At 51.9% G+C, this 21,421-nt stretch overlaps 2 protein-coding genes across 4 annotated transcripts in view; both read left to right on the plus strand.

The window, feature by feature from the left end:
- The first annotated feature begins 157 nt into the window (after positions 1–157).
- Positions 158–6,883, plus strand: Ints1 (integrator complex subunit 1). Its single transcript, XM_077675671.1, has one exon. It carries the CDS (start codon positions 441–443, stop codon positions 6,732–6,734), a length of 6,294 nt encoding a protein of 2,097 aa, XP_077531797.1. The 5' UTR covers positions 158–440; the 3' UTR covers positions 6,735–6,883.
- A 6,871-nt stretch (positions 6,884–13,754) lies between these two features.
- The window catches only part of LOC144144298 (pleckstrin homology domain-containing family M member 2-like), a 66,920-nt gene continuing 59,253 nt past the window's right edge, over positions 13,755–21,421 (plus strand). For 2 of the 3 annotated variants that reach the window (XM_077675674.1, XM_077675675.1), the window contains exons 1-3: positions 13,755–14,302; positions 14,743–14,843; positions 15,891–16,125. In XM_077675674.1, coding sequence (XP_077531800.1) covers positions 14,195–14,302; positions 14,743–14,843; positions 15,891–16,125 — 444 coding nt within the window. In that variant the 5' untranslated portion in view covers positions 13,755–14,194. The remainder of the gene's footprint in view (positions 14,303–14,742; positions 14,844–15,890; positions 16,126–21,421) is intronic. The other variant, XM_077675673.1, reaches the window with a different exon arrangement.

Raw genomic sequence — 21,421 nt, forward strand, 5'->3', positions numbered from 1 at the left:
GTTTTTACGCAATGCAGCGCCGGTAGCGTCCAACAAGAGTTCTGAAATGGTCTCATTGCAGCATTGCAGGAAAGCCCCGTTTTATTACAAATGGAGCGGTATTGCTTCAAGCTAACGCAAATGTACGGACAAAGTTGCTGCCAAGGAGAGAGAGAGAGAGAGAGAGGAAAAGGGAGAGGGTGGTTGCGATGGCATGGAGGAAAGAAAAAGTATTCGGAAAGAAAAAGTATTCTTTCCTCCATGCGATGGTGCTTCGTGAGAGCAGCATGTTCCGTACGTCCGTACTGTGGTCTGTGGCCAGTTTTAGGGCATAATAATGGTTGTCCAGTTCGTCACCACACTGTAGTTTCTGGTGCGGCACGAAGTCGCGCACACTTGTTATGCCAGGGCAAGACCCTCGGCTCTGTACGGTGTAGTTGCGTGGAGGGAACGGAGTGAACATGGAACGAGAGAAAGGCAAGGGGTCCCAAAAAAGGGGCCCGAACAAAGTGAAGGCGCTGTTCCCGTCCGGGGACTTTATTGCCCTCGGGTCGAAGCAGAGATCAGCTGCCGACGTTCCCGAGCCGAAGACGCCCGTGAAGCAGTCGTCGCTGAGCGGGGCCAGTTCCAGCGGCGAGCGAAAACGGCCCGACGCCGTCGGCGGACAGTCCGGCGGTGGTGGTGGTGGCTTGAAAAAGCCGAAGCTCGCGGCGGCGGCGGCCACTCCAGCGTCGGCCCTCTCCCGCCTGGGCCCCGGCGGCTCGCAGCAGGTGAAGCGCGAAGCGCCTTCCAACAAGAGTGACCAGTGGGACATCATCGCCGTCGAAGTCGACCCGACAGACTTCCTGAGCAGGGTCTTGAAGGCGGAAGACGTCGGGGATGACGACAAGGTCGAATCGCTCATGTGCGGTGCGGCGAAGACGCTCAAAAGTACTCGACCCAAGCCAGACCCCATGCTTTATTTGACTCTGATGTTCCTCGCCAAGACTCGCCCGAGGATCTTCGATTCCGAAGGCTCCATCGAGGCCTTCACGAGCCTGCTCAAGCGGGACGTCACTGTCAACTTTAAAACCAAAGGCAACAACCTGATTTCGGTGCTGGCTAGCAACCTTCTGCTGGCGGCCTTCCAGGACAATGTCAATTGGCCCGAACAGTTTGTGAAGGTTTTTGTTGAAGACTCTCTGGGAGACCGAGTGTGGGTCGACCATGACGAGTGCAAAAATTACGTTGACAATGTGCTGACAGCTTTCAACACCAGGCTGCCGCCCAAGAGTATGCTTGCCCCAGACCTTCTGTTCAAGCCGGACGCATGTCCGAGCCCTCCAGCCCCGGCTGTGGACGACGACGACTCTTTGTCAAGTCTGCACCTGGACCTCAAAGAGAACCCTGAGAACATTGCTGTCGTGCCCAGGTTTGCGGGCTCCAGGGCGAGCATTGAGCACTACATCCTGGAAGTGATCCACGAACAGCTGAACCGGCGGCAGCCAATGGACATCTCCAAGAACTTGCTTCGCCTGCTGGTCTGTGCATGCGGGATCAGTGAGGTGCGTTCCATAGTGGCCCACCGCTTGGAGACCTGGCTGCAGAACCCCAAGCTGACGCGTGCTGCGCAGGACCTGCTGCTGACGGTGTGCATGAACTGCAACCAGCACAACAAGCACGACGTAGAGGTGATCGGCTGCCTGATCCGCATACGACTCAAGACGAAGCCCGTGGTGAACCACTTTATGCAGTGCGTCAAGGAGCTGCTAAGCCAACACGCAGACAATCTGAGCACTGTCCTCAAGCACTGCATCTACAATGAGCTCTCCAACTCGAGAAACCCGAACAACATGCAGCTGCTCTCCGTGATTTTCCAGCACTCGCCCGAGAAGGCAGCACGGGTCTTGGCCGAGGTCTTCCAGGACCTGCTGATCAATCGGGATGACTACCTGCGTTGCCTGCGGGCGCTGTTCCGAGAGATCATCCGCTCCTTGCGCCATGACCTCCACTTCACGGCCTTCTGCCTCGGTCTCATGCAGGAACGCAAGGAAGCCCAGTTCCAAGAGCTGGAACAGTCGCTCAGGGAGCGCCTCTTTGTTTCTATAACGGACCTGATTGTCAAAGCCATATTCCTGGCGATCACACCAGCTGTGCGAGAGGCAGCAACAGCACTGTTTAGAGGCGAAAAGAAAGACATCTCACCCCTTCGCAACTACCAAATGCAAGTGGCCACCATTCAGCGAGACACAGTGTGGTGGCTGCATACGGTGGTTCCCAGAATGTTCAAGCCTGCCCGTAATGAGTTCCTACACTGTTTGCACAAGGCCTTTTTTCTCGAGCAGCTGGAACACTACTGCAAAGACAACTGGCCCCCCGAAGGGGACAGGCATTTGATGCTGCGACTGGCTTCCGACGTGCCCGCCTTGGAAGATACACTGATCCGAGTACTGATCATGGGTATGTCCAAAGAACACCCCCTCAGTGCCTCCGATGCCCTGGAGCTCGTAGACCAACTTGTCAGACGAGCTGCGTCCATCTACAAGGAGGATTCACACCCCGTCTTGATAGTGGAACAAATGGAGTTTAGCGAGCTCATCTTTCACCTGTGCGCCTATCACCATCCTGAAAACATCTCGCTTCCGGCGGGCTACACGCCACCAAACCTCGCAATTGCAGACTACTATTGGAAGGCCTGGATCATGCTCCTGATTGTGGTGGCTCACAACCCTTCCCCGCTTGGCGAAAACACTTTCGCAACTCACCCCACTCTGCAAAGTATGATAGAGATGTGCATCACAAACCACTTTGTTTTTCCTCCACCTACCTTGGCCGTGGGTGACAAGGCGGACGAAATCAAGGCCCGAGAAATGCAAATTGCTCAAATAGAAAAGCAGAAGATACTGGAGTTTGAAACGCACCTGGCAGCGGCTTCAACAAAGGTGACGATTACGGAGAGCAACAGCCTTTTGTTGTCCAAGCTGATCACGATGGACCCTGGCGGTGTGACCAGGAGGCCCCCTCCCCAGGTTCTGGACCAGCTCAAGGCGCTCAATGAGAGCCACAAGCTGGGGCATCTTCTGTGCAGGAGCAGGAAACCGGACTTCCTGCTCGGGATAATTCAGAGACAAGGCACCTCGCACATGCCCTGGCTGGCGGAGCTGGTCGAGTCCAACGAGGGCTCCTTCGATCTGCTGCCCGTCCAGTGTCTCTGCGAGTTCCTGCTCACCGACGCACTGGGCTGCAGCGCTCCAGGCGAGCTGGACGAGGAGCGGCCCGGCAAGGGCAAGGCTCCGCTGAGCAAGAAGCGCAAGCAGCAGCAGCTGCTGCAGCACCTGCAGAAGCTGCTGCGGAGCCCGGATGGAGACGTCCAGGCGACGTGCGAAGTGCTGGACTACTTCATGCGCCGGCTGAGCTCGCAGCAGCAGAATGCCCGCACCCTGGCCACGAAGGGCCTCACGGTGGTGCTCAGGCCGGCCGACTGCAGTGCGGACACCGAGCCGAACCAGCACGAGTGGCTGCTCCGGGAAATACCCTCCCTGCCCCACTTCAGCGTCGTGCGCCAGGAGGTGAGCGCGACCCTGCGGCAGGCCTGCCAGGTGGAGAACGACCCCTTTGCTGTCACCGCCTACGTCAAGTTCCTCGCCACATACACCCCGGACGACGGCCTGTCCGAGCTCTCACTGGACATCACCCAGCTCATCATCGAGAGGCCGACCATCGTCAACTGCATACTGCTGCAGGACGCCGTCGGCTTGGCCCACAGCCAGCTCTTCCACTGCTCGCTGCTCGACATATTCACGCGCTACCTGCAGAATGCCCGCAAGCCCTCGAAGGACGTGTTCTGGTACGAGTGCCAGGACCACATCACGCTGCAGTGGGCCTCCGGGGAGACGGCCACCATGTACATCCTGGTCGTCCACTCCATGATCATCCTGCTTACGTACGGGCCTCCGCAGAACGACCCGGAAGCCTTCCATGCCCTCTTGGAGACGTGGTTCCCGAAGGGGGGCGACCCGCCGCAGGCCTTCCTCGTGGACACGTCGGAAGAGGCGCTACTCCTGCCCGACTGGCTGAAGCTGCGCATGATCCGGTCGTCCGTGGACGTCCTCGTGGACGCCGCCCTGAAGGACCTGGACCCCAGCCAGCTGGTGCTGTTCATCCAGTCCTTTGGCATCCCCGTGCCCAGCATGAGCAAGCTGCTGCGCTGCCTGGACCGGGCGGTGGAGTACGACGAGGAGGCCGTCGCCCAGGCCGTGGTGGACAAGGCCTACATGTCTCAACTGGTCCAGGTGCAGCACCAGCGGGGCGCCCTGGGAGGGGAGGCCTTCTACCGGCTCCTGGGAGAGAGCGACTCGGGGGACGTGGCGGCCGACACGGAGGACGTGGTGCCCACGTCGGTCATCCAGCACGCCCCGCCCAGGCCGCTGCCGGTGTCTCGCCTGGACTCGATTCCGGCGGCTGTCGTGCAGCTGTTCAGCCTGGACGCCCTCAAGGGAGCACTGGGCCACAAGCAAGAGCAGGAGCTCTTCCGAGGCCTCCAGAAGGCATTCTCGCACGATGTGCTGAGGAAGTGTCTGTTTGGCGGCGCTCTGGCAGAGTTCATCCACACGTGCGAGCACCTCCTGGAAAGCGCCCAGCGGGAAGCGTTTGTGGGCGCCCTGTACGCCAAGTCGTACATCTCGTGTTCCCTGTTCCGGCTTGCCATTGCAGCCCAGCAGAGAGAGGCCTCCAACTCTCCGCTCACGTTCAAGTTCCACTGGGTGTGCTCTAAGATCTTGGAGTTGAGCAAAGTCCAGTCGCCTCTCACTGCCATCTTGACCCAGTACTGCACACTGCACCTGTCTTCGAGGAACAAGGATCAGGCACCGAGAAGGCTAGCATCCAGCGACGTGAAATCTGCCAACATTGTGGAAGCCCTGACATCTGTGGCGCGGAATGAATCCAAGCGTTTCGAGGAGGCCCTTTGCGTGCTCGTGCAGAGGGCCATCAAAATGGGTGACAGTCAGCAGCTGATCCATGCGCTCTCGGAGGTTCTGTGCAGGGACATGTTTGAGTCTGAGCGAGTAACCACCAGCTTTGTCATTGTCGACTGGCTCGAGCACTTGGAGCCGGAGTGCATTTCGTCCTGCCCGGAGCTGCAGCACCAGCTGCTCTTCCACAACAGCACCAAGAATGAGCTGCTGAGGACGACCTTTAGGCCGTACCTGCTGGCACTGCTCATCCACCGCGCACACTGGGCCACGCTGCACACGGCCATTGGCGAGATCCTGTCCCAGGCGTCCACCAAGAAGTATGACCCCTCGGCCGTGCTGGACTTCCTCCAGGCCTGCATGTTCATCCCCAAGATATGGCAGGGCCGCGACAAGAAGATCCCCAAGCACTACACTCCGGAGAAGGTGCTGGTGTTCAGTCCAGAGCAAGCTTGTGCCATGGCCGACTACATCATAAACGAGCACATGGCAGCCACCACAGCGCCGGAAGGAAAGCTAGCCACGCAGAACGGCACCAAGATTTCAGGACGCTTGCCGCTCTTGGAGCAAGGCTGCGCCGACCAGTCTTTGATCTCTGCCGTCGTGGCGCACCTGGTGGCCATTGTGCAAAATGAGCCCCGTCGCCGTGCAGCCGCGAAAGAAATGCTCGCGCAGCTCTACCTCTGCATTCCCAGCATCGTGTTCTCGTCCGACGCAATGGCCGACATCCTGAAGGGCATTGGACCTCAGGTGTCTGGCCAGACGAGGGTCGACACCCTTTCGCACACGCTGCTCTTGGCGCTGTCCATTGCCGACTACAGCAAGCAGTCGTACTACAAGCTCTCCGACCTGCACATTGCCGCCCGGAAGCTGGCCGCCACCCACCCCGAGCTGATGCTGCGGCAGCTGCCCATGATGGCCAGCCTGCTGCACAGCCGGTCGGGCATGGGCACCCTCGTGTTTGGCACGCGCAGCCACGCGTCCTTCTTCGTGCACATGCTGGGCACCCTGGAGCTGCTGGTGCCGCAGCTCTTCCTGGACGCCCGGGTGGCCGCCCTGGACGACGTGCTGGACGCCTACGTGGACGCCTTCCAGGGCCACGTGCCTTTCCTGCGGCACCACGAGCGGGAGCGCATCGCGGGCCTGCTCCACCGCTGCCTGTTGCTGGTGCACCAGTACCTGCAGCACAACCCGGCGGCGGCCAGGCACTGGCTACAGAGGCACCAGGGCGCGCTGCACGACGTCGCCGGCGTCTTCCCCGACCTGGCGAGCCTCAAGGCCCTGCTGGCCGGCACCTGCATCCTGCCGCACCCGGACGGCGGGGAGGCCGAGGGGGGTCCCGAGGCGAGGAGGACACCTCCCGGCCGGGACCTGCGGGCCCTGCTCAACCGGGACCGCGTGGACCCCGAGGAGATGCTGGCGGCGCTCAGGGACCTCGAGGCAGTCGCTTCCAGGAAACCCCAGCTGCTGGGCTCCTACCAGGACGAGCTGCAGTGTGTCGTGCTTACCAGCACCAACATCTCCTGCTGCGGCCTGGCCTTCAAGCTGCTCCTGCAGAGCATCCGCAACAACCCCAGAACGGCGGGCCAGTTCATCTCGGGCTACTTGCAGTGCCTCGCCAGCGACCATCGGGACCTGGTGCTGCTCGTGCTGGACCACCTGCCGGAGTTTGTGGTGCTTGCCGAAGAGCACGGCAGCATGCTCCTGCAGAAGGCCTTCCAGGTTGGCATCAGCACCAATGTGAACAGTGCAGTGCCCATCACTGACACCCTGCTGCTCCTGAACATGCAGTACGGGAACTGATGGCCGCCTGTGTGGGTCTGTTGAAGAAGTCTGCAACACTACCTCTGTTCCGCATCCTGTGCTTTTTCTTTCTTTCTTGCGTCCTTGCGTGCTGCTTTGTGCATTGTCTCTTGTGCTGATAAACGGCTCAGCTCCATTTTTTCCCCTCACTTCTCATGTTCTGTGCTTGCCATGCGTGATGACTCTCAAAGCTGGAGCATGAAGAGCAGCATAAATTCACAAGGGCAAGATTGTTTCAAGAAAAAGGGACCGAGCATTACTTCCACTGTTGGGTTCTACGATGACAACATGCAAGAAGGGGGGCTTTTGGAACATTTGAGGCTGTGTGTTCATGCAGCATTCACCAGGCTAGTGTACGTTCTTTATATACAGTCAAAACTCGATCCAACAAAACCCAATCTTACGAATATCCCAATATAACGAACGAGCTCGGATTCCCCCGCTGGCGCCTGTGCGGCTCAATGTATTTATGAACTCGAACTAATGAAATAGATGCAGTGCCATTCCTGATTTAATGAAGAATTTCGATTGATTGATTGATTGATTATGAGGTTTAACGTGCCAACGCTACTCAAGCGATGAGGCGTGCCATCATGGTGGAGGGCTCCAGATGAATTTTGACCACCTGAGGATCCTTAATTAACAGGCGCTAAAATCTCCAACAAACGGGCATTTTCGCTTTTCGCCTTCATGAGAAAAGCGACCACCCTGGCCGGAAATGGAACTCGCGTCCTTGTCTCAGCAGCCCAATGCCTTTGCCCTTGATCCACTGTGGTGGTTCGAAGTATTTCGAGAGACAGACATGTTTAAAAAGGGAGAAATTTTGAATGTATTTCATCAGAATGCCACGAAGATTGTTGTGCCAAGTCAGGAAAAAAAATGAGGCATCTAGTCCTGTTTTCACGGAGCTCTTTGAAAAAACTCAGCAGTCCCAAAAATTGTACAGTTAGTTTCCGGCACACGAGGGTGCCAGAGGATGCTAACGACCCCCCAGTAACTGCTGAAGCTCCTGTGCCCGCTCCAGGACAGGCAATGGACACTACTGACTTGCCCAGGTGCCTTGTTGGGGCTCAAAAAGGAACTGAGGACGCGTTCAACGCGCTTGCATGCTACGAAAAGTCTGTCCGCAAGTGCACGGAGGCGAAAAAAACGTTTTTTGCAAGAAAATATATATTCATTTTAATGAGAAATGCTAGCGTTTTATTATTATTTTCTCCGCGGACATTTAGTACGTTGTTCAATTACCAGCATGTGAGAGCCGCGGCCGCTGGAATTACAATGTCAAGGTGCAAAACGGAGGTCGGCAAAGACGCTGGGCGCGTGGGGTGTGTGAGAGACGCTGGGCAGCGAGCAACGTTCTGTTCGCCGTGTGAAGTCACTGCTCCTCGTGCATGTGCAGCACGGCTCTCCAGGAGCCAGGTGAGATTGCTCAACCTCGGCCAGTACATGTAGCTCACGCTACAAAAACAGCTATGGCTTGGCAGAGTGCTCGAGTGCCAACAGAAGCTATCCTGGAATTCGGTTCTGGAGGCTTCCTGACCGCTTTTACGGGCGTCAGTGATGGCAGCAGCATATCAGCACTGTCACTTCCGAACACATCAGGCACAAGTGAATTTCAGTGCGGCCTCGTTTAAACCGACACTGGCGCACTGAAAGATTGGGTTCGTCTTGCAGCGCATGCAAGGAATGCGGCGTTTTTTCAAGTACATACGTCGTATAAAAATGTGTCTCGGGAATGTGATTACCTAACACCTGACAACCACTTACGTCTCTTATGGGAATTTAAGCCCTGTGCAATTGTTAGGCATAATGCAAGGCTGTGCCTCATTGTATATGTGCACACTTGCGCCTTATAGCAAGACCAAAGGAAAGTTATCCAGCTATCCAAACAAGCAGTCTGCAAGTAGGGAAGAAACAAAATAGCTAACCCAGTGCAGCTTTGGAAGTGCTAAAGTGCTAAACTTCAGCCAGGCAGGACTCAACCAGATCCAACTAGATGCGAAATGCACTGCTATTTCGCAAGAGGGGTGGGGGAGGGGGTCGCATAACTATGTTGTATCCGAGTGCGGAACGAAATCAACAGATGAACGTTTTAGTAATCACACACACAAGCAACGCATTCACTTCCCTTTTGTTTTTTGACTTCAACAACAAACAGCTCATCACTTGGCGGACGCATTTTTTTAACTACAGGGTAGGCAGCTTCACAGACGTAAAATTTTAGTTTGTGCTAGTTGTTGCAGGCTCCCTGCATCATATGACGATGGTTCGAAAAAGAGGTTGTAGCGCATGCGTCGCCGCGCTGCTCGCGGAGGATACATAGCCAATGATGAATCAATGTGGGCGCTGAGGACAACACGATCCAGCACTATTTTTTTTGTCGCATGCTGATCCCCAAGTATAATTTTGCATTATATCCATCGTACTTCTGTCGTAGAGTGTTGCGAAATTTATGCCGCATTGGCTTGTCCAGGGTAGTGATCGATATCCGAGGTATGATACTGGCAAGCGTAACTGGCATGCTGTTTGATATGAGTGCTCCGCTAGATTATGTAAGCACGCACACACAAAACCGATTTACATTGTGTAGCATTTGCTCCCTTACGAGTCCGGAACTCGACACCGCGACCATGGGAACCCTTATAGAAAAGCGGTATGACATGGCCGACGCCTTCCAGCCGAGTACATGGAAGGCAAATGAAGTCAGCGTACTGGTTGGTTCAGACGCCTACTGGAAGGTGGCCACGGGCAGGGTAGAGAGAATCAATGGAGACCTCACCGCAGTAGAAACAGTTCTAGGCTGGACCGTTCAAGGAAGGCTCGCTTCTCCCGCATGCACTTTTACCAGTGCCATATATGTTCCTGTCGTGCACCTCACCCGGACATTTGGCTTTGACGCGTCCGCCATGTGGCGGCTGGATGCCATTGGCATTGATGACCCGAGTCACGAAAAGTCGCTGCAGGATAGCCCGATGGAAACACTCGACCGAAACGTCACTCGTATCGAAGGCCGGTACCAAGTACCACTTATGATCTAGGCTCCTGGTTTACCTCCTCGCAGTGAAAACTGTCAGCTCGCGGAGCACCGTCTGCGGACGCAACTGAACCGATTCTGGGAACAACCTGAGTTGCTCGAGCAGTATGACAGGGCAATTCGAGCCTGTTTTGAAGAAAACCACGCGGAACGAGTTGCAGAACGGCCGCGTCCAATCGACAGTTTGTATTACATGCCCCACCATGTGCCATCATTCGAAAGGACGCAGTGACAACAAAGTTTCAAGTAGTGTTTGACGCTTCTTCGCATACAGCCGGTCAGCCTTGCCTAAGCGATGTCCTTTGCAAGGGCATGAAGCTTGGGGTCGAAGTCATTCAGCTGCTCGGGACTTTTCGCTGTCACCCTGTTGTCATCCTTGCAGACATAAAAAAGGCGTACCTGCAGTTGCTGATGCAACCAGAAGATCGCGACGCGTTGAGGTTCTTCTGTGTGGAACGACTGCCTACGTGAGATAACCCGGCGTCCCCCATTGTCACTTGCGGGATGACGCGCGTACCGTTTGGCACGTCATCTAGCGCATTCCTGCTGGCTGCAACGATTCGCCACCATCTCCAGGCGTGTCGGGAGCGGTACCCGAAAACAGTAGCGCTGCTGGAAAAGGCATTCTGCGTGGATGACCTCATAATTGGTGTACCTAGCGCTAGCGTCGAAAAGGCAATTCAAATGTACAAGGAAGCTCGCAAAATATTCTCCGAGGCAGGAATGGAGATACAAAAATGGGCATCAAACTCGGAGGAGCTCGGGCATCAGTTTGTGCGGGACTATGTCGCAATCGAAAAAGAAGCGGGAGACGCAATCAGGATGAAAGTGCTGGGAGTACCGTGGGAACGTTTACCTGTCGACGAAAAACACATCCGAATTTGTGGCAGCCAATCCGTCAATCTAGCGCACCGTGCTGCAGACGTTTGCGAGAATGTATGATCCCTTGGTATATACTTTGCACCATTCACTTTAACAGCCAAGCTTGTGTTCCAGGACTTCTGGTAAAAGAGCCGCACATGGAATGAACGCCTTCCAGATGACGAACAAGTGCGATGGAACAGTTGGTGCACCCAATTAACAGAGTTGAATGAGGTCCAGGTTCCACGGTTCGTGTTCTCGCACTCGTTTGATGTGGAAGGTTCAATCAAAAGGCACGCTTTTTGCGATGCAAGCCCGCAAGCTTTTGGCGTTTCTCTATACGTCCAAAAGCTGGGTGCCAGTGGTCCATACGAGATCAGATTGTCAATTAGCAAGAGCCGATTCGCCCCTCTCAAGCCCTTAGCCGACGCCTTCCAGCCGAGTACGTGGAAGGCAAATGAAATCGGCGTACAGGTTGAGTCGGACGCCTTTTGGAAGGTGGCTACGGGTAAAATAGGTAGGATCAACAAAGATCTGACAGCTGCGGAAACTCTTCTAGGTTGGACGGTTCAGGGGATGCTTGAATCTCCGGAGTGCAAGTCTGGTGGCACACTGAGGCAATGTGGACTTCGAAGCATCTACTGTACGTTGCCGGAATAGCTATAATTGCTCAACCCTAAGGCCCGTCCGAGCACTCGAAAGAAGCCAAGCGCCAAGCAAGAAGTTGAAGATGTCATGACCAATGAAGAGGCACAGGTAACATGTGCTAGCCAGCCGACATTCGAGCGCGCAGCTACCCAGAAGACAGTCAACTTGAAGGTAGCACCGTAGAAACGGGAATGCACCGATATCGCCACTCAAAAGGCAGTGCGTGGACGTCAACCCAAGCGATATTCATCGGAGGGCAGTTCAAGAAAAAGTGAAGCACCTAAGAAAAGTCGGACAGGTACCGGTGCTAAGGAGCCACTGAAAGAATGCCAGAGAAGCCAATCCGTTGAACAAGCCCCAAGAAAATATGAACCTGATGATTTTACTCCGAACCACAATGCAGCTTCAAAAGAGGCGGCCACAAATGTGCAATCGAATTGGGTTAGTTCTGGGAGCCCCCCCAGGGGGAGGCGAAGACGGGAGGTGCACCCCACGTGCACGTGGGCCAACAGTACGAGCAGAATGCCTGTAGTCTACACGGAACCAAATTCGGACAGCACCAGCGAAAATTATGACAGGCAGACCAAGAGGGCCGTATGCAGTGCCTCAAGCACGAACACAAGCCAAGTGAGCACAAGAAAATTTGCGTCAGTGAAGAAGCGGAAACGTCTGTCTTCAAGTGGCCCCAATGACAGTGGAATGCCGATGGCGACTGAGACAATTAATGCTCCCACTGTTGGCTCCATCCCCAACCCAAGGAAGGATAGCTTTGAACGGTCCCGTGCCGCCGCAATTGGGCCAACGGGCTCAACGCGTTATTCTTTTCGTTTCCCACGAGACCTAGCAACGCGAAACAGACAATATGATTCAAACTTCTTCAGTAAACCGCATTGCGGCGATAATTTTAGCGCGGTTTTGAAACAATGACTTGCTTCGGCGGCGAGCGGGCAACCGAAAATGGCGGCGCCAGCGTATACGTGTCTCTACCCTGTACGGCGGATGCGTGAATGAAGGTACTCTAGGCTGCAGAGCGGTCGGTTCCTGTGATGTCATTTGGGACCACGAAAACGCACGATTGAGCGGAAAAATCAAAATTTTAACCTAAATTGTTTGATTTCTCAGTGAATAAAGCACCGTTTGTATCCGGACAAGCGCTGGGGCACGAAATCTTTCGAATAAAACCAACTTGCATTTTCTCTTCATGGCTCCTTTAACCCTTTAACTATGTGCCTGCCCCTCTCAGTATCAAACATTGCAACAAAGATGGAAAAATAAAATGCACGTCGCGAACCTCTTTGTTCTCTGCTGCTAAAGACAATATACCATTTATTATCCGTGTGGTTAATAATGGTTACACTAAAATGTGTGCAGGTCCGCTCCCCCTTGCTGGTTTACAAGTTCCCCTATCCCTCTGTAGATATCCACAAATCTAATGGTCCTGTGCATAAAGTATTAGCTGTGCACAAATCCTCCCTGTTCTGTGTAAATACATTAGCTCCAGTTGAGATGACAGCGGTGCTTCCTTGCCGAAAACAACCCGCCAAATTCTAACCTCTATTACTAAAAATATTTCCTATCAACACAATACATATTTGGATTCAGCAAGCTGACACCAAAACGACAAAATTTTGATATATCTTTCACATTCCAAAGTTTCTGTGGCTTTAAAAAACGTTGAGAAGTTCATGTTCTGCAAAAATTTCCGCCCCGCATTTCGTGTCTCTAAAAGATATGGTAAACAAAACACTCAGAGAATGTAAAATCAATATGTATACCACTGCTTTTCCTCACCACACTATCTTGCACGTGCCTGCTTTGCTCACATAAAGTATCAAGCGCTCTATTTCTAGAAATATGCAGATTTGAATGAGCAGCACAACCGCTGAACACGATGGTCTCATCGGTCGCATATGATAGAGCCCAGAAAAACTACAGGGGTAGAGATTTTCCCGGTGGAGCAACGTCAGAATGCCTACCGGAATAGAAAAATTAAACGGCGGAGATAAGTCGGCTTCAACACTGAACTCACCGAAACACAATTCAAGCATTCAACCGATTCAACCAAGAACAACTCGACGTGTGGCTGCGCGGATCCAACATGTTTACCAACGTGTTCATCAAATTTATTGCTGCAACTACAATGTATTGAGCTACTTACTAACACAGATTAGCCAACAGCTATGCGGGCAGCTTGACAATGCTAAGCTTGAGGTATGCCAACAGAGACCGGAGTGATTCGAAAGGGACAGCGCAAGCCGCGCTGATTGCGAAGCAGGCGAAGCGGGCGAAGCATGGCGAAGGCTCATAGACATCATAGACGTGCGAACAATTTTTATTATTTGTTGGCACGCGGCGTGCGAACTAAAAATAAAAATTGTTCCCACGCGGCGTGCGAACTAAAAATAAAAATTGTCATTGAAAAACTCTGCACGCACGGGCGTACTGTATGTCCTCCGTGAGGGAGTGGGGACGGGTGGGAAATGGAATCACTTCATTATCCACACTCAGAGTGCGTAAAGGTGCAGTAACATCCTTCGTGTTTTGTGAGGCAGGCGTGTTTCGTTGTGGCTGTATGGTTTGTTTTGTGGTAGTCAAAGTCGAGTCTGCTCCAAACACTTCGCTGACTTCACGACCACAGTGATAAGACGGTCGTAAACTCATAAATGGGGCTCCAAGCGTTTCCTTCACCATCGAGGCCACTGCCAGCGACAAAATCACCACCAGTCGTGGATGCTGTTCTGTCACCAAGAGCTGAGAAACAGTAGACTCTATGGAGAAAGTGGTGGGCCTTGCGTAGTGAGCGACGATCTCACGAACACTTGGCTGCTGGTAGTGGCTTTGTTTAATCGCCCGAGTTTGTTTTGGACTGACAGGCGTCCGTCAGCGCGTTGAGTGCCTGCAATGGTCGCGTGACGAGATGTCGCGTTTCGGCATCGTTCCTGCGCTCGACATCAAGCAACTGGGCTCATCTCACGACGATGCAATGAACCGTCTTTTAACAGCGCTCCAGGAGGCAATAAAGCAGGTAGGAGCTTGTAGGAAAATCTGTTTTGCCTGCGTTTAGTACTGCCCCCCCCCCCCCCCCCCCCCCTGTCAACTTCCTTATTCAGTTTTCGTAGTAACGACAAACCTCCACACTTCTTGTGGAATTAATAAACCATAAACCAAAGCTTCGTTAAGCGCAAAATGAGAGGACAGGCAACAACGCAAAAAGAAACGTGCGCAAGCGCCTTTCATTTTATGAAGCAATGGGTTACTGGCGCCTACTATCTTAAGCCCACACGCTGCTGATTGAATGAATCGCATGCGTTAGAGGTGCATTGTTAGCTAGATTACCTCGTAAGAGCATACTACGCTCAATTAGCCTGTTGTCATTGCGGTCGCCGCTGTGCTATTAGTTATCGTTTTTGTGCTGTTACCTGTGCACCGTCACGATAGCTCCCGTCCACGTGCGCGTGTTTGTAGGTGCAGAATGTTGCAGAGCTTGGCGGCACGGACGGCCTGACAGAAGACACTCCCGAGGCGTGCTGCTTGTGTGAACACCTGGACAGGGTGTTTCTGTACGGGTAAAGGACCACAATTACAATGTTTGGGGGGAAACACCATTTTTCTCCTAGCGGGCGTGTTTCGCTTGGTAATGAAAGTTTGCAAACATACATTTTTTGGTGCGCAGGATTACTAAGACTAGGGAGCCAGCCATGCGAAATCTGCGCCTGTACTCTGAATGCTGCATGCATGCAGTGAATCCTAGCATACCACTACGTACTGGCGCATGCCTGCAGAGGTGTGCACAACAGCGCTTTACAGAACGGCTCAACTTTCACTCTGCCAGTAAGTTTAATCGAGCCATCAAGTGGTGCAAAGGCCAGCACAGAGAGAGTCTGTGCACACACTCGGAAGCCTGGCGCAGTGTGGCACACCCTCAGGGCCGAGCCTGAGTTGAGAGTGGGATGCATGGGGCCACGGATGTCTAGGGAAACTGTGCTTCAGATAGGGCTGCATGCGGGGAAACGTCATTTGGTACAGTCAAGTCATAGCTCAAGGAGTAGCCACCTCTGTGCTTGAAACTGCTGCCGCCTCGCACTGTGCAACTGGCGAAGTGCAGTAACGCGGGCCTGTCCTGTAGCGCCCCACGACATGTGGGCTGGGCAGTGGCCATTTTGGGCGTTGTTGAACCACCACAGCAGCCTGGGCAGTGGCAGTGGGGAGCCCATTTCGCTTGCTCCTGTTCAGTGGGCGCAACATCTGTGACCAGAGTGCCAGTTGAACAAGGGCTACGAGTGCCCTAGTGTTGAGAGCACAGCTTGATGCACCCCTGGCCGACTGAGGAAGACTGCTTGGGGGCCTCTGGGTGCGGCCCCACACAGTGGGCACCGGGAGCCCAAATATACAGCCATTGCCCATCAGTGCCTTCATAAGTAATTGAAACAAGGATTTGTGAGTACCAAAAAATGTTTGTCTAACTGACACCGATTACTGGTTTGCAGGAAGCTTTTTCTATTAGGTAGGACTGCTTTAAATGCACACCAATGCATGCAGGCCGGAAGAAGAAACTCCTGTAAATGTATGAGGCCATGTTCCGATTACTTTTGCCCATGCTGCACTGATCCCAGCCTGCGCGAGCCCCAGTGGGGCTACTGGCCGTGGGTGCGCCAGTTCACCCACCCCGCGGCCCAGCGGGAGATCACTGGCTGCTCGGGCCTGTCCACGGAGCTGGGCTATGGCCGGGCATGGCTGCTGGCCAGCCTCAACGGGGCCCTGCTGGAAGGCTACATGCGCTCCTTCCGCCAGAACCAACGGCTGCTCCACAAGGGCTACTCGGCCAGCTCCTTCCTGCGCCACCCGCAGGTCAGGCTCGCCTCATCAGGCCGCCTCCTGGCAGGGTCTTTGCTGTATGTACAGTACGGCGGCGGTTTTCCGCCCCGCAAGCTCTTTGCCGTACGGGTACCATTTCAAGCATCCGTGTGAAATGCCGCGCCATAATAACGATGTATGCTCCCTGGGAGGTGCTGCCAGCTCCTAGGACTTACCAGAAGCGTTCGAAATTTGATTGTATTACCTTCTTGCAGTGACAAACAAAACTAAAAGAGTCGAGTCCGGCCGTGCTTCAGCGCGTTACGGCGTCTGTGTCAACGTGTCTCGGGGTTTCAGTTTCGCCATGTGATCGCAACGGAGGCGCACAAAACTTTATTGGCACTCCCTTGCAGGGGCGGCGTAGGTTGATTTCTACCTATATTGACGCTGTTTTTATCTTGTCTATCACCGATGCTCACTAGGTATTCTTGCGCTCCTTGCTTGGAACTGAAGTAACGCACTCGGAGACTCTGTTGCGGGGGCGGCGGAAGTTGATTTCTATCTATATTTGGCGCTGCTGTTAGCTAGTTTATCACCGACGTGCACGAGATATTCTCACTCTCATTGTTTATTGAGTTGCCTTCGAGCTCTTCAGATGCATGGCAAAGCGGCCATATGACCCAACGAACTGTCCGTTCTCTTGACACCGACAGCGATGACTCTTCCGACTCTGAGTTTGCTCCTTTCACCGAGTCCACATCGGAAGAAAGTCTTTCTTCGGAAAAAGACAGTGTATCTTTGGACGACAAACTGCATCCGATTTGCGCCCCGACCATCATTTGATTTGAGCCGTAAGTTGTACCTTGATTATTCCCTAAATGAAACTGCAACTCGCGGCTCAAATCGAATTTCACTTGATTTTCGCTTGATGGTGGTGCGCATACGGATGGACGCGGACGGACATTGGGAGGTCCTAAGGTACTCCGCACCGTTACAGGCAAAGGAGTAAGCCGTTTGGCTCTCGGGTACTAACTCACGGTCGTAGCCCAATGGGTAAGACGACTGACGCTAACTTTGTCTGGTCTACCAGACGCAGGCTTGAATCCTGCCGGTGCCTGTGTGATTTTTTGCGATTGTAAATGCTATGCGCACGGAAGTGGACGGACATTGTGTGGTCCTAAGGTACTCCGCACCTAAAATGTAAACAGGCTATACAATATTTCGGCTCCCAACAGCCCTGGCTTATGGCCGAGTGGTCTAGAGCACTAGATTCATTGTTTTGCAATTCATAAGTTCGAATCCTCAATAGCACGTTTTTTTTTAAGTTGATTTGTTTGTTTTTGGGCAATGTTTTCAATACGGAATTCGCAATTTTTGTGCTGTAACCAGGGTTCGCACAGGTCCTTGAAAACCCTTGAATTTAGAAGTGTCAATTTCAAGGCCTGGAAAGTCCTGGAATTTTTAAATGGTCCCTGAAAACCCTTGATTTTTCCGGAGAGAATCAATGGCCCTGTCTTTTCACAATAATTTAAAGTGTTTGTCGTGGATTTTAGGTGTTAACAAATGTAAAAAAAACATTGTAACAATCACGTTTCAGTGAATTGCGTGAAATTACAAGTTTGGTAGATTTTCATTATTACGAAGCAACATTAGGAGCAGGCACTTGTCAATCCAATCTATATCACGATACAATCCAGTGAAAGCCAGCTTCTGTTCTCTATCTTGCATCTTCCATCTAGTCTATGGATGGTTGCTCATTGCATGTTTGCTGTTCCTCATACGCTCCATCGACGTTTACTTTTACGTGAAAATGGTGGACGTGTACATAGTTCATCCTCCCTTGAAGCAACACTTGCTCGATTTAATTTCAGCTGATACTCGTGCTGACAGCAGGAGATGCACGCAGCATTAACTAAGTTTTGAAATCAATCAGTCTCAGCAAAACACCAAGAAAAAAGAAAAACCTTTAAATACCAGCCATGAAATAAAAAAATGAAGCTGGGGGAGCATTTACGAACCCGTTAGCATTTATCTAAATGTGCACTAATGTGCTTAGATATTGTGCAATAAAAAACTTTTGCATTGTGTTGGAAAAGTTATAAATACTCCCAGATAAAACATTAGACGAGGACCTTGAAAATGTGTTTTGTGGTCCTTGAAAGCCCTTGAAAACCCTTGAATTTTTGCTTTTGAAGCCTGTACGAACCCTGTGTAACGTTCATTGCTGCACGAGCGAGTTCGCAGATCACATGCATACTGACACTGATGCACAGGCGAGTTCTCATTGGCATGGTGTTGCCACAAGCACTGACTGCTTGTGGGCACAGTCCCGAATTAGCTGACCCTTGGCCTGGTGTGAACACGGGCACAAGCCAGGAAGCTCCAAATATGGGTGAAAAGCGCATTGCATTTGAGCGTCTCTGGTGGTGTGGAGGGCGTTCATCCGTAGTGTAAGCCTCGGCTAGTGATTGTTACAATTCCAAGCCGTTCTGGCAGGCTTACTGACACATTTTACAGCCAACAACATGGCGGAAGCACGATAGGCCAATTACTGGGATATTAAGGATGCCCAGCCAACGATAACTTTGGATACCAAGCGGGTTGTTCCACAGAACTGAAACGAAAACTGGTTTGAATTCTAGTCTTGGAGATAACATTGCGTCTCTTGTTGCGGCCGCCGCAAATGTTGCATGGTATTATATCTTTTTTCAGGCTTTATAAATTAAGTGCTGCTTTATTGACCGGGTAAATGATGGAAAGTGTGTTAATTTGAGACAGTCTAGGCAATGCAAACTAAAGCAGAAGCTTGACAAATTTACTTCACTGTCCCTTTGGGACCCTGCAACACTCTTTGAGCAGTGCAAGTAAACCTGCGCGACGTTTAGATTACACTGCCAGGAATACCTGAGCCAAATATTACACGTGCACGTGAAGCGGTGAGCGCGCAAATCGATGTGAAAGACGCGGAAAAACCAACCGCTCTCTCTTCAGTTGTCCTCATTATGCAACCCCTGGCATGGCCTAAGGGACGTCACATAGGCCATGGCTGCCCGATCGGCTGTCACTGGTTAACTTCGCGGCTAGATTCTCCCATTTCCGTCGTCGTCATCGCTGTGTACGAACCTCTTCTATGCCTGAACCTGTAGGCACAGTTTTGCCGTTTCTTTTATGTTTTGAGTGCGCGCGGAGTTTGAGTGATGAGCTCAATACTTCCCTTTCAACGGGACCACTCGACTACAAACGTTTATTGCTTCAAAAACGCCCTACCAGCGCGAGCGCGCACTTGCGAGCAGTCACCCATGCCTGCTTTTTTGTGGCACCAGACCGGAAATAGGCCCCTCCGCGTTGCGGAAAAAAGGAGAAAACTACCCGGCATGTGATATATCGAAGGCCGCCGAAGAGAACGCCGCGAGCCGCCCCCCTCTCCGGGAGAGAGCGCGCTGCTTTCGTCGCCTTGTCCACGCTCGAGTTGAGAGGGAACGATTATGCGCGATTTCTCATCGCGCGTAGTTTCGTTAATTGCGAACGGATTTTCATAATTCTTGCGGGAGGAGATTTCTGGGACAATATACTTTATCCCAAAATACATTACTAGTAGTCGATGGCAAGTGTTGCAGGGTCCCTTTAAGGCTTTGCAAGGCTGTTTTTCTCCTGAATAACTGTGCAGTAACCTTATAAGGTGACTTACATGTGACTGTGTGGGCATGCATATTTCTTTGCACACTGTGTGAGTTCAAACAGCTGCCTGCACCAGGAATGTGGCACCTCCTTTGCCCCTTGTTTCTGGATGGACTCGTGGAAAAAGGATTACTGTGTTCGGGATGCCATTTCTCGCGAGGAGAAAACACAGAAGTTGGCATTTTACAAAGAAATCAGCGGTTTGTTGCACTTAAGATGTTCACTCTTTCGTTACCACGGGAAATTGACTGATTTTTACAGGTCTAAGAAAACGTTTTTTTTTGTGCTAAGCATATTGGTTAGGTACACATTGCAGTGACATAAAATGCAGATCATTCTGCGCCCTTTCCAATGGCACCAGTTTGATGATGCGGAAAAGATGAACAAATTCAAAATTTTTGTCTAGGCGTACAAATATACATTTTGTAGGCAAACATTTCAAAAACCCATCCTACGAAAAAAAAAAAAAAGAATTGAGGTGTTCGGAAGTATTTGTCAGATGAAAAAAAAAAAAAAAATGCTAGCATGTGCGGTGCGTACACTTTGTGGTGAAGCCCAACCTCAATTTCAAAATGCGCAATTTTGGATGTTTCTATGAAAAAAATCTGGTGGTCTGACATTATTACAGGCGCCAGTTAGTCCACACATGATGCAAAAACACCTTGTCAATGACTGTGGTCAGCACAAGATTTAGGACAAGGAAGTGATGTGAAGAAATCCACTTGGAGTTGAAAACCAAACTCGGTGGTGGATGCTTGTTGACGTTCTGATCATCACTTATCCGTCAGAACTCTCACTTGCGGTTTATTATCGTCTTATGACTCGCAATGGTAGCTTTGCTTGCAGGAAAAGGTCCGATGCTGTAGAATCATGCCCAGCAAGCTTTCATCAAGTACCTGTCGCACGATGAAAAGAGTTCAGCATTGTGAGCCTCCTGCATTTCAGCACCACCTAACCTTTTCGAAAAGAAACAATATCAAGCCAGGTGGAGATTATATCACAATAGGCAGTTCTACTGAGAAGCGACAGTAGACCTCCGGAAATACCCTCGTACGGGGGTGAAACTGGCCGGTGAACAGCTGGCGGTGTTAAAGGCCAATTGAAAGTGCTCTCCTCGTCTAAACTGATATTTGATGGCTTGGTGTTGTCTTTCAGCTGTAGCTGTTATCACAGAACTAATCTTGCAGCTGGAGCTGTTATCACAGAAGTGAGGCGTGGGTGAAGTGAAATCGTGAGTGGCAGGCATTTTTTGAGGAACAGTAGCGCATGACGGAAGTGCCAAATATGAATTTTGTAGTGCAAGAATTAAACTGAAACTGCAGGAAACTGGCTGGAAATGCCATGTCCACTTGTTAGACATGCAGGGGACCTTCAGAAATATGCTTTGGCAGAATAAAGCTACCCTTTCTGTGAACCAAGGATCACTAGTGAATAGCTGGTGTCATTTTCAGGTGATTGTAACCTTTCAATGCTGTTGAATTACAAGGCTGACAACATAATTTGGTATTTTATTTATTTATTTATTTATTTATTTATTTATTTATTTATTATTTAGACCTCCGGATTTCACTTGCTAGGAGCCTTTTGATAACAAAAATTGATGGTAGTGCAGCATAACCATGAGTGGCATGCTTTTTGTCAAGTGCACTAGCCACGTCCCTTTTCACGAAAA

The sequence above is a fragment of the Haemaphysalis longicornis genome, unplaced genomic scaffold (genome assembly GCF_048455015.1).
Source record: "Haemaphysalis longicornis isolate Haplotype H1 unplaced genomic scaffold, Haemaphysalis longicornis Haplotype H1 scaffold_7, whole genome shotgun sequence".
NCBI classification, from domain to species: domain Eukaryota; kingdom Metazoa; phylum Arthropoda; class Arachnida; order Ixodida; family Ixodidae; genus Haemaphysalis; species Haemaphysalis longicornis.

Excerpts from the sequence above, each read along its gene's own strand:
- Ints1 (XM_077675671.1), top strand. The coding sequence starts at position 441 with ATGGAACGAGAGAAAGGCAAGGGGTCCCAAAAAAGGGGCCCGAACAAA.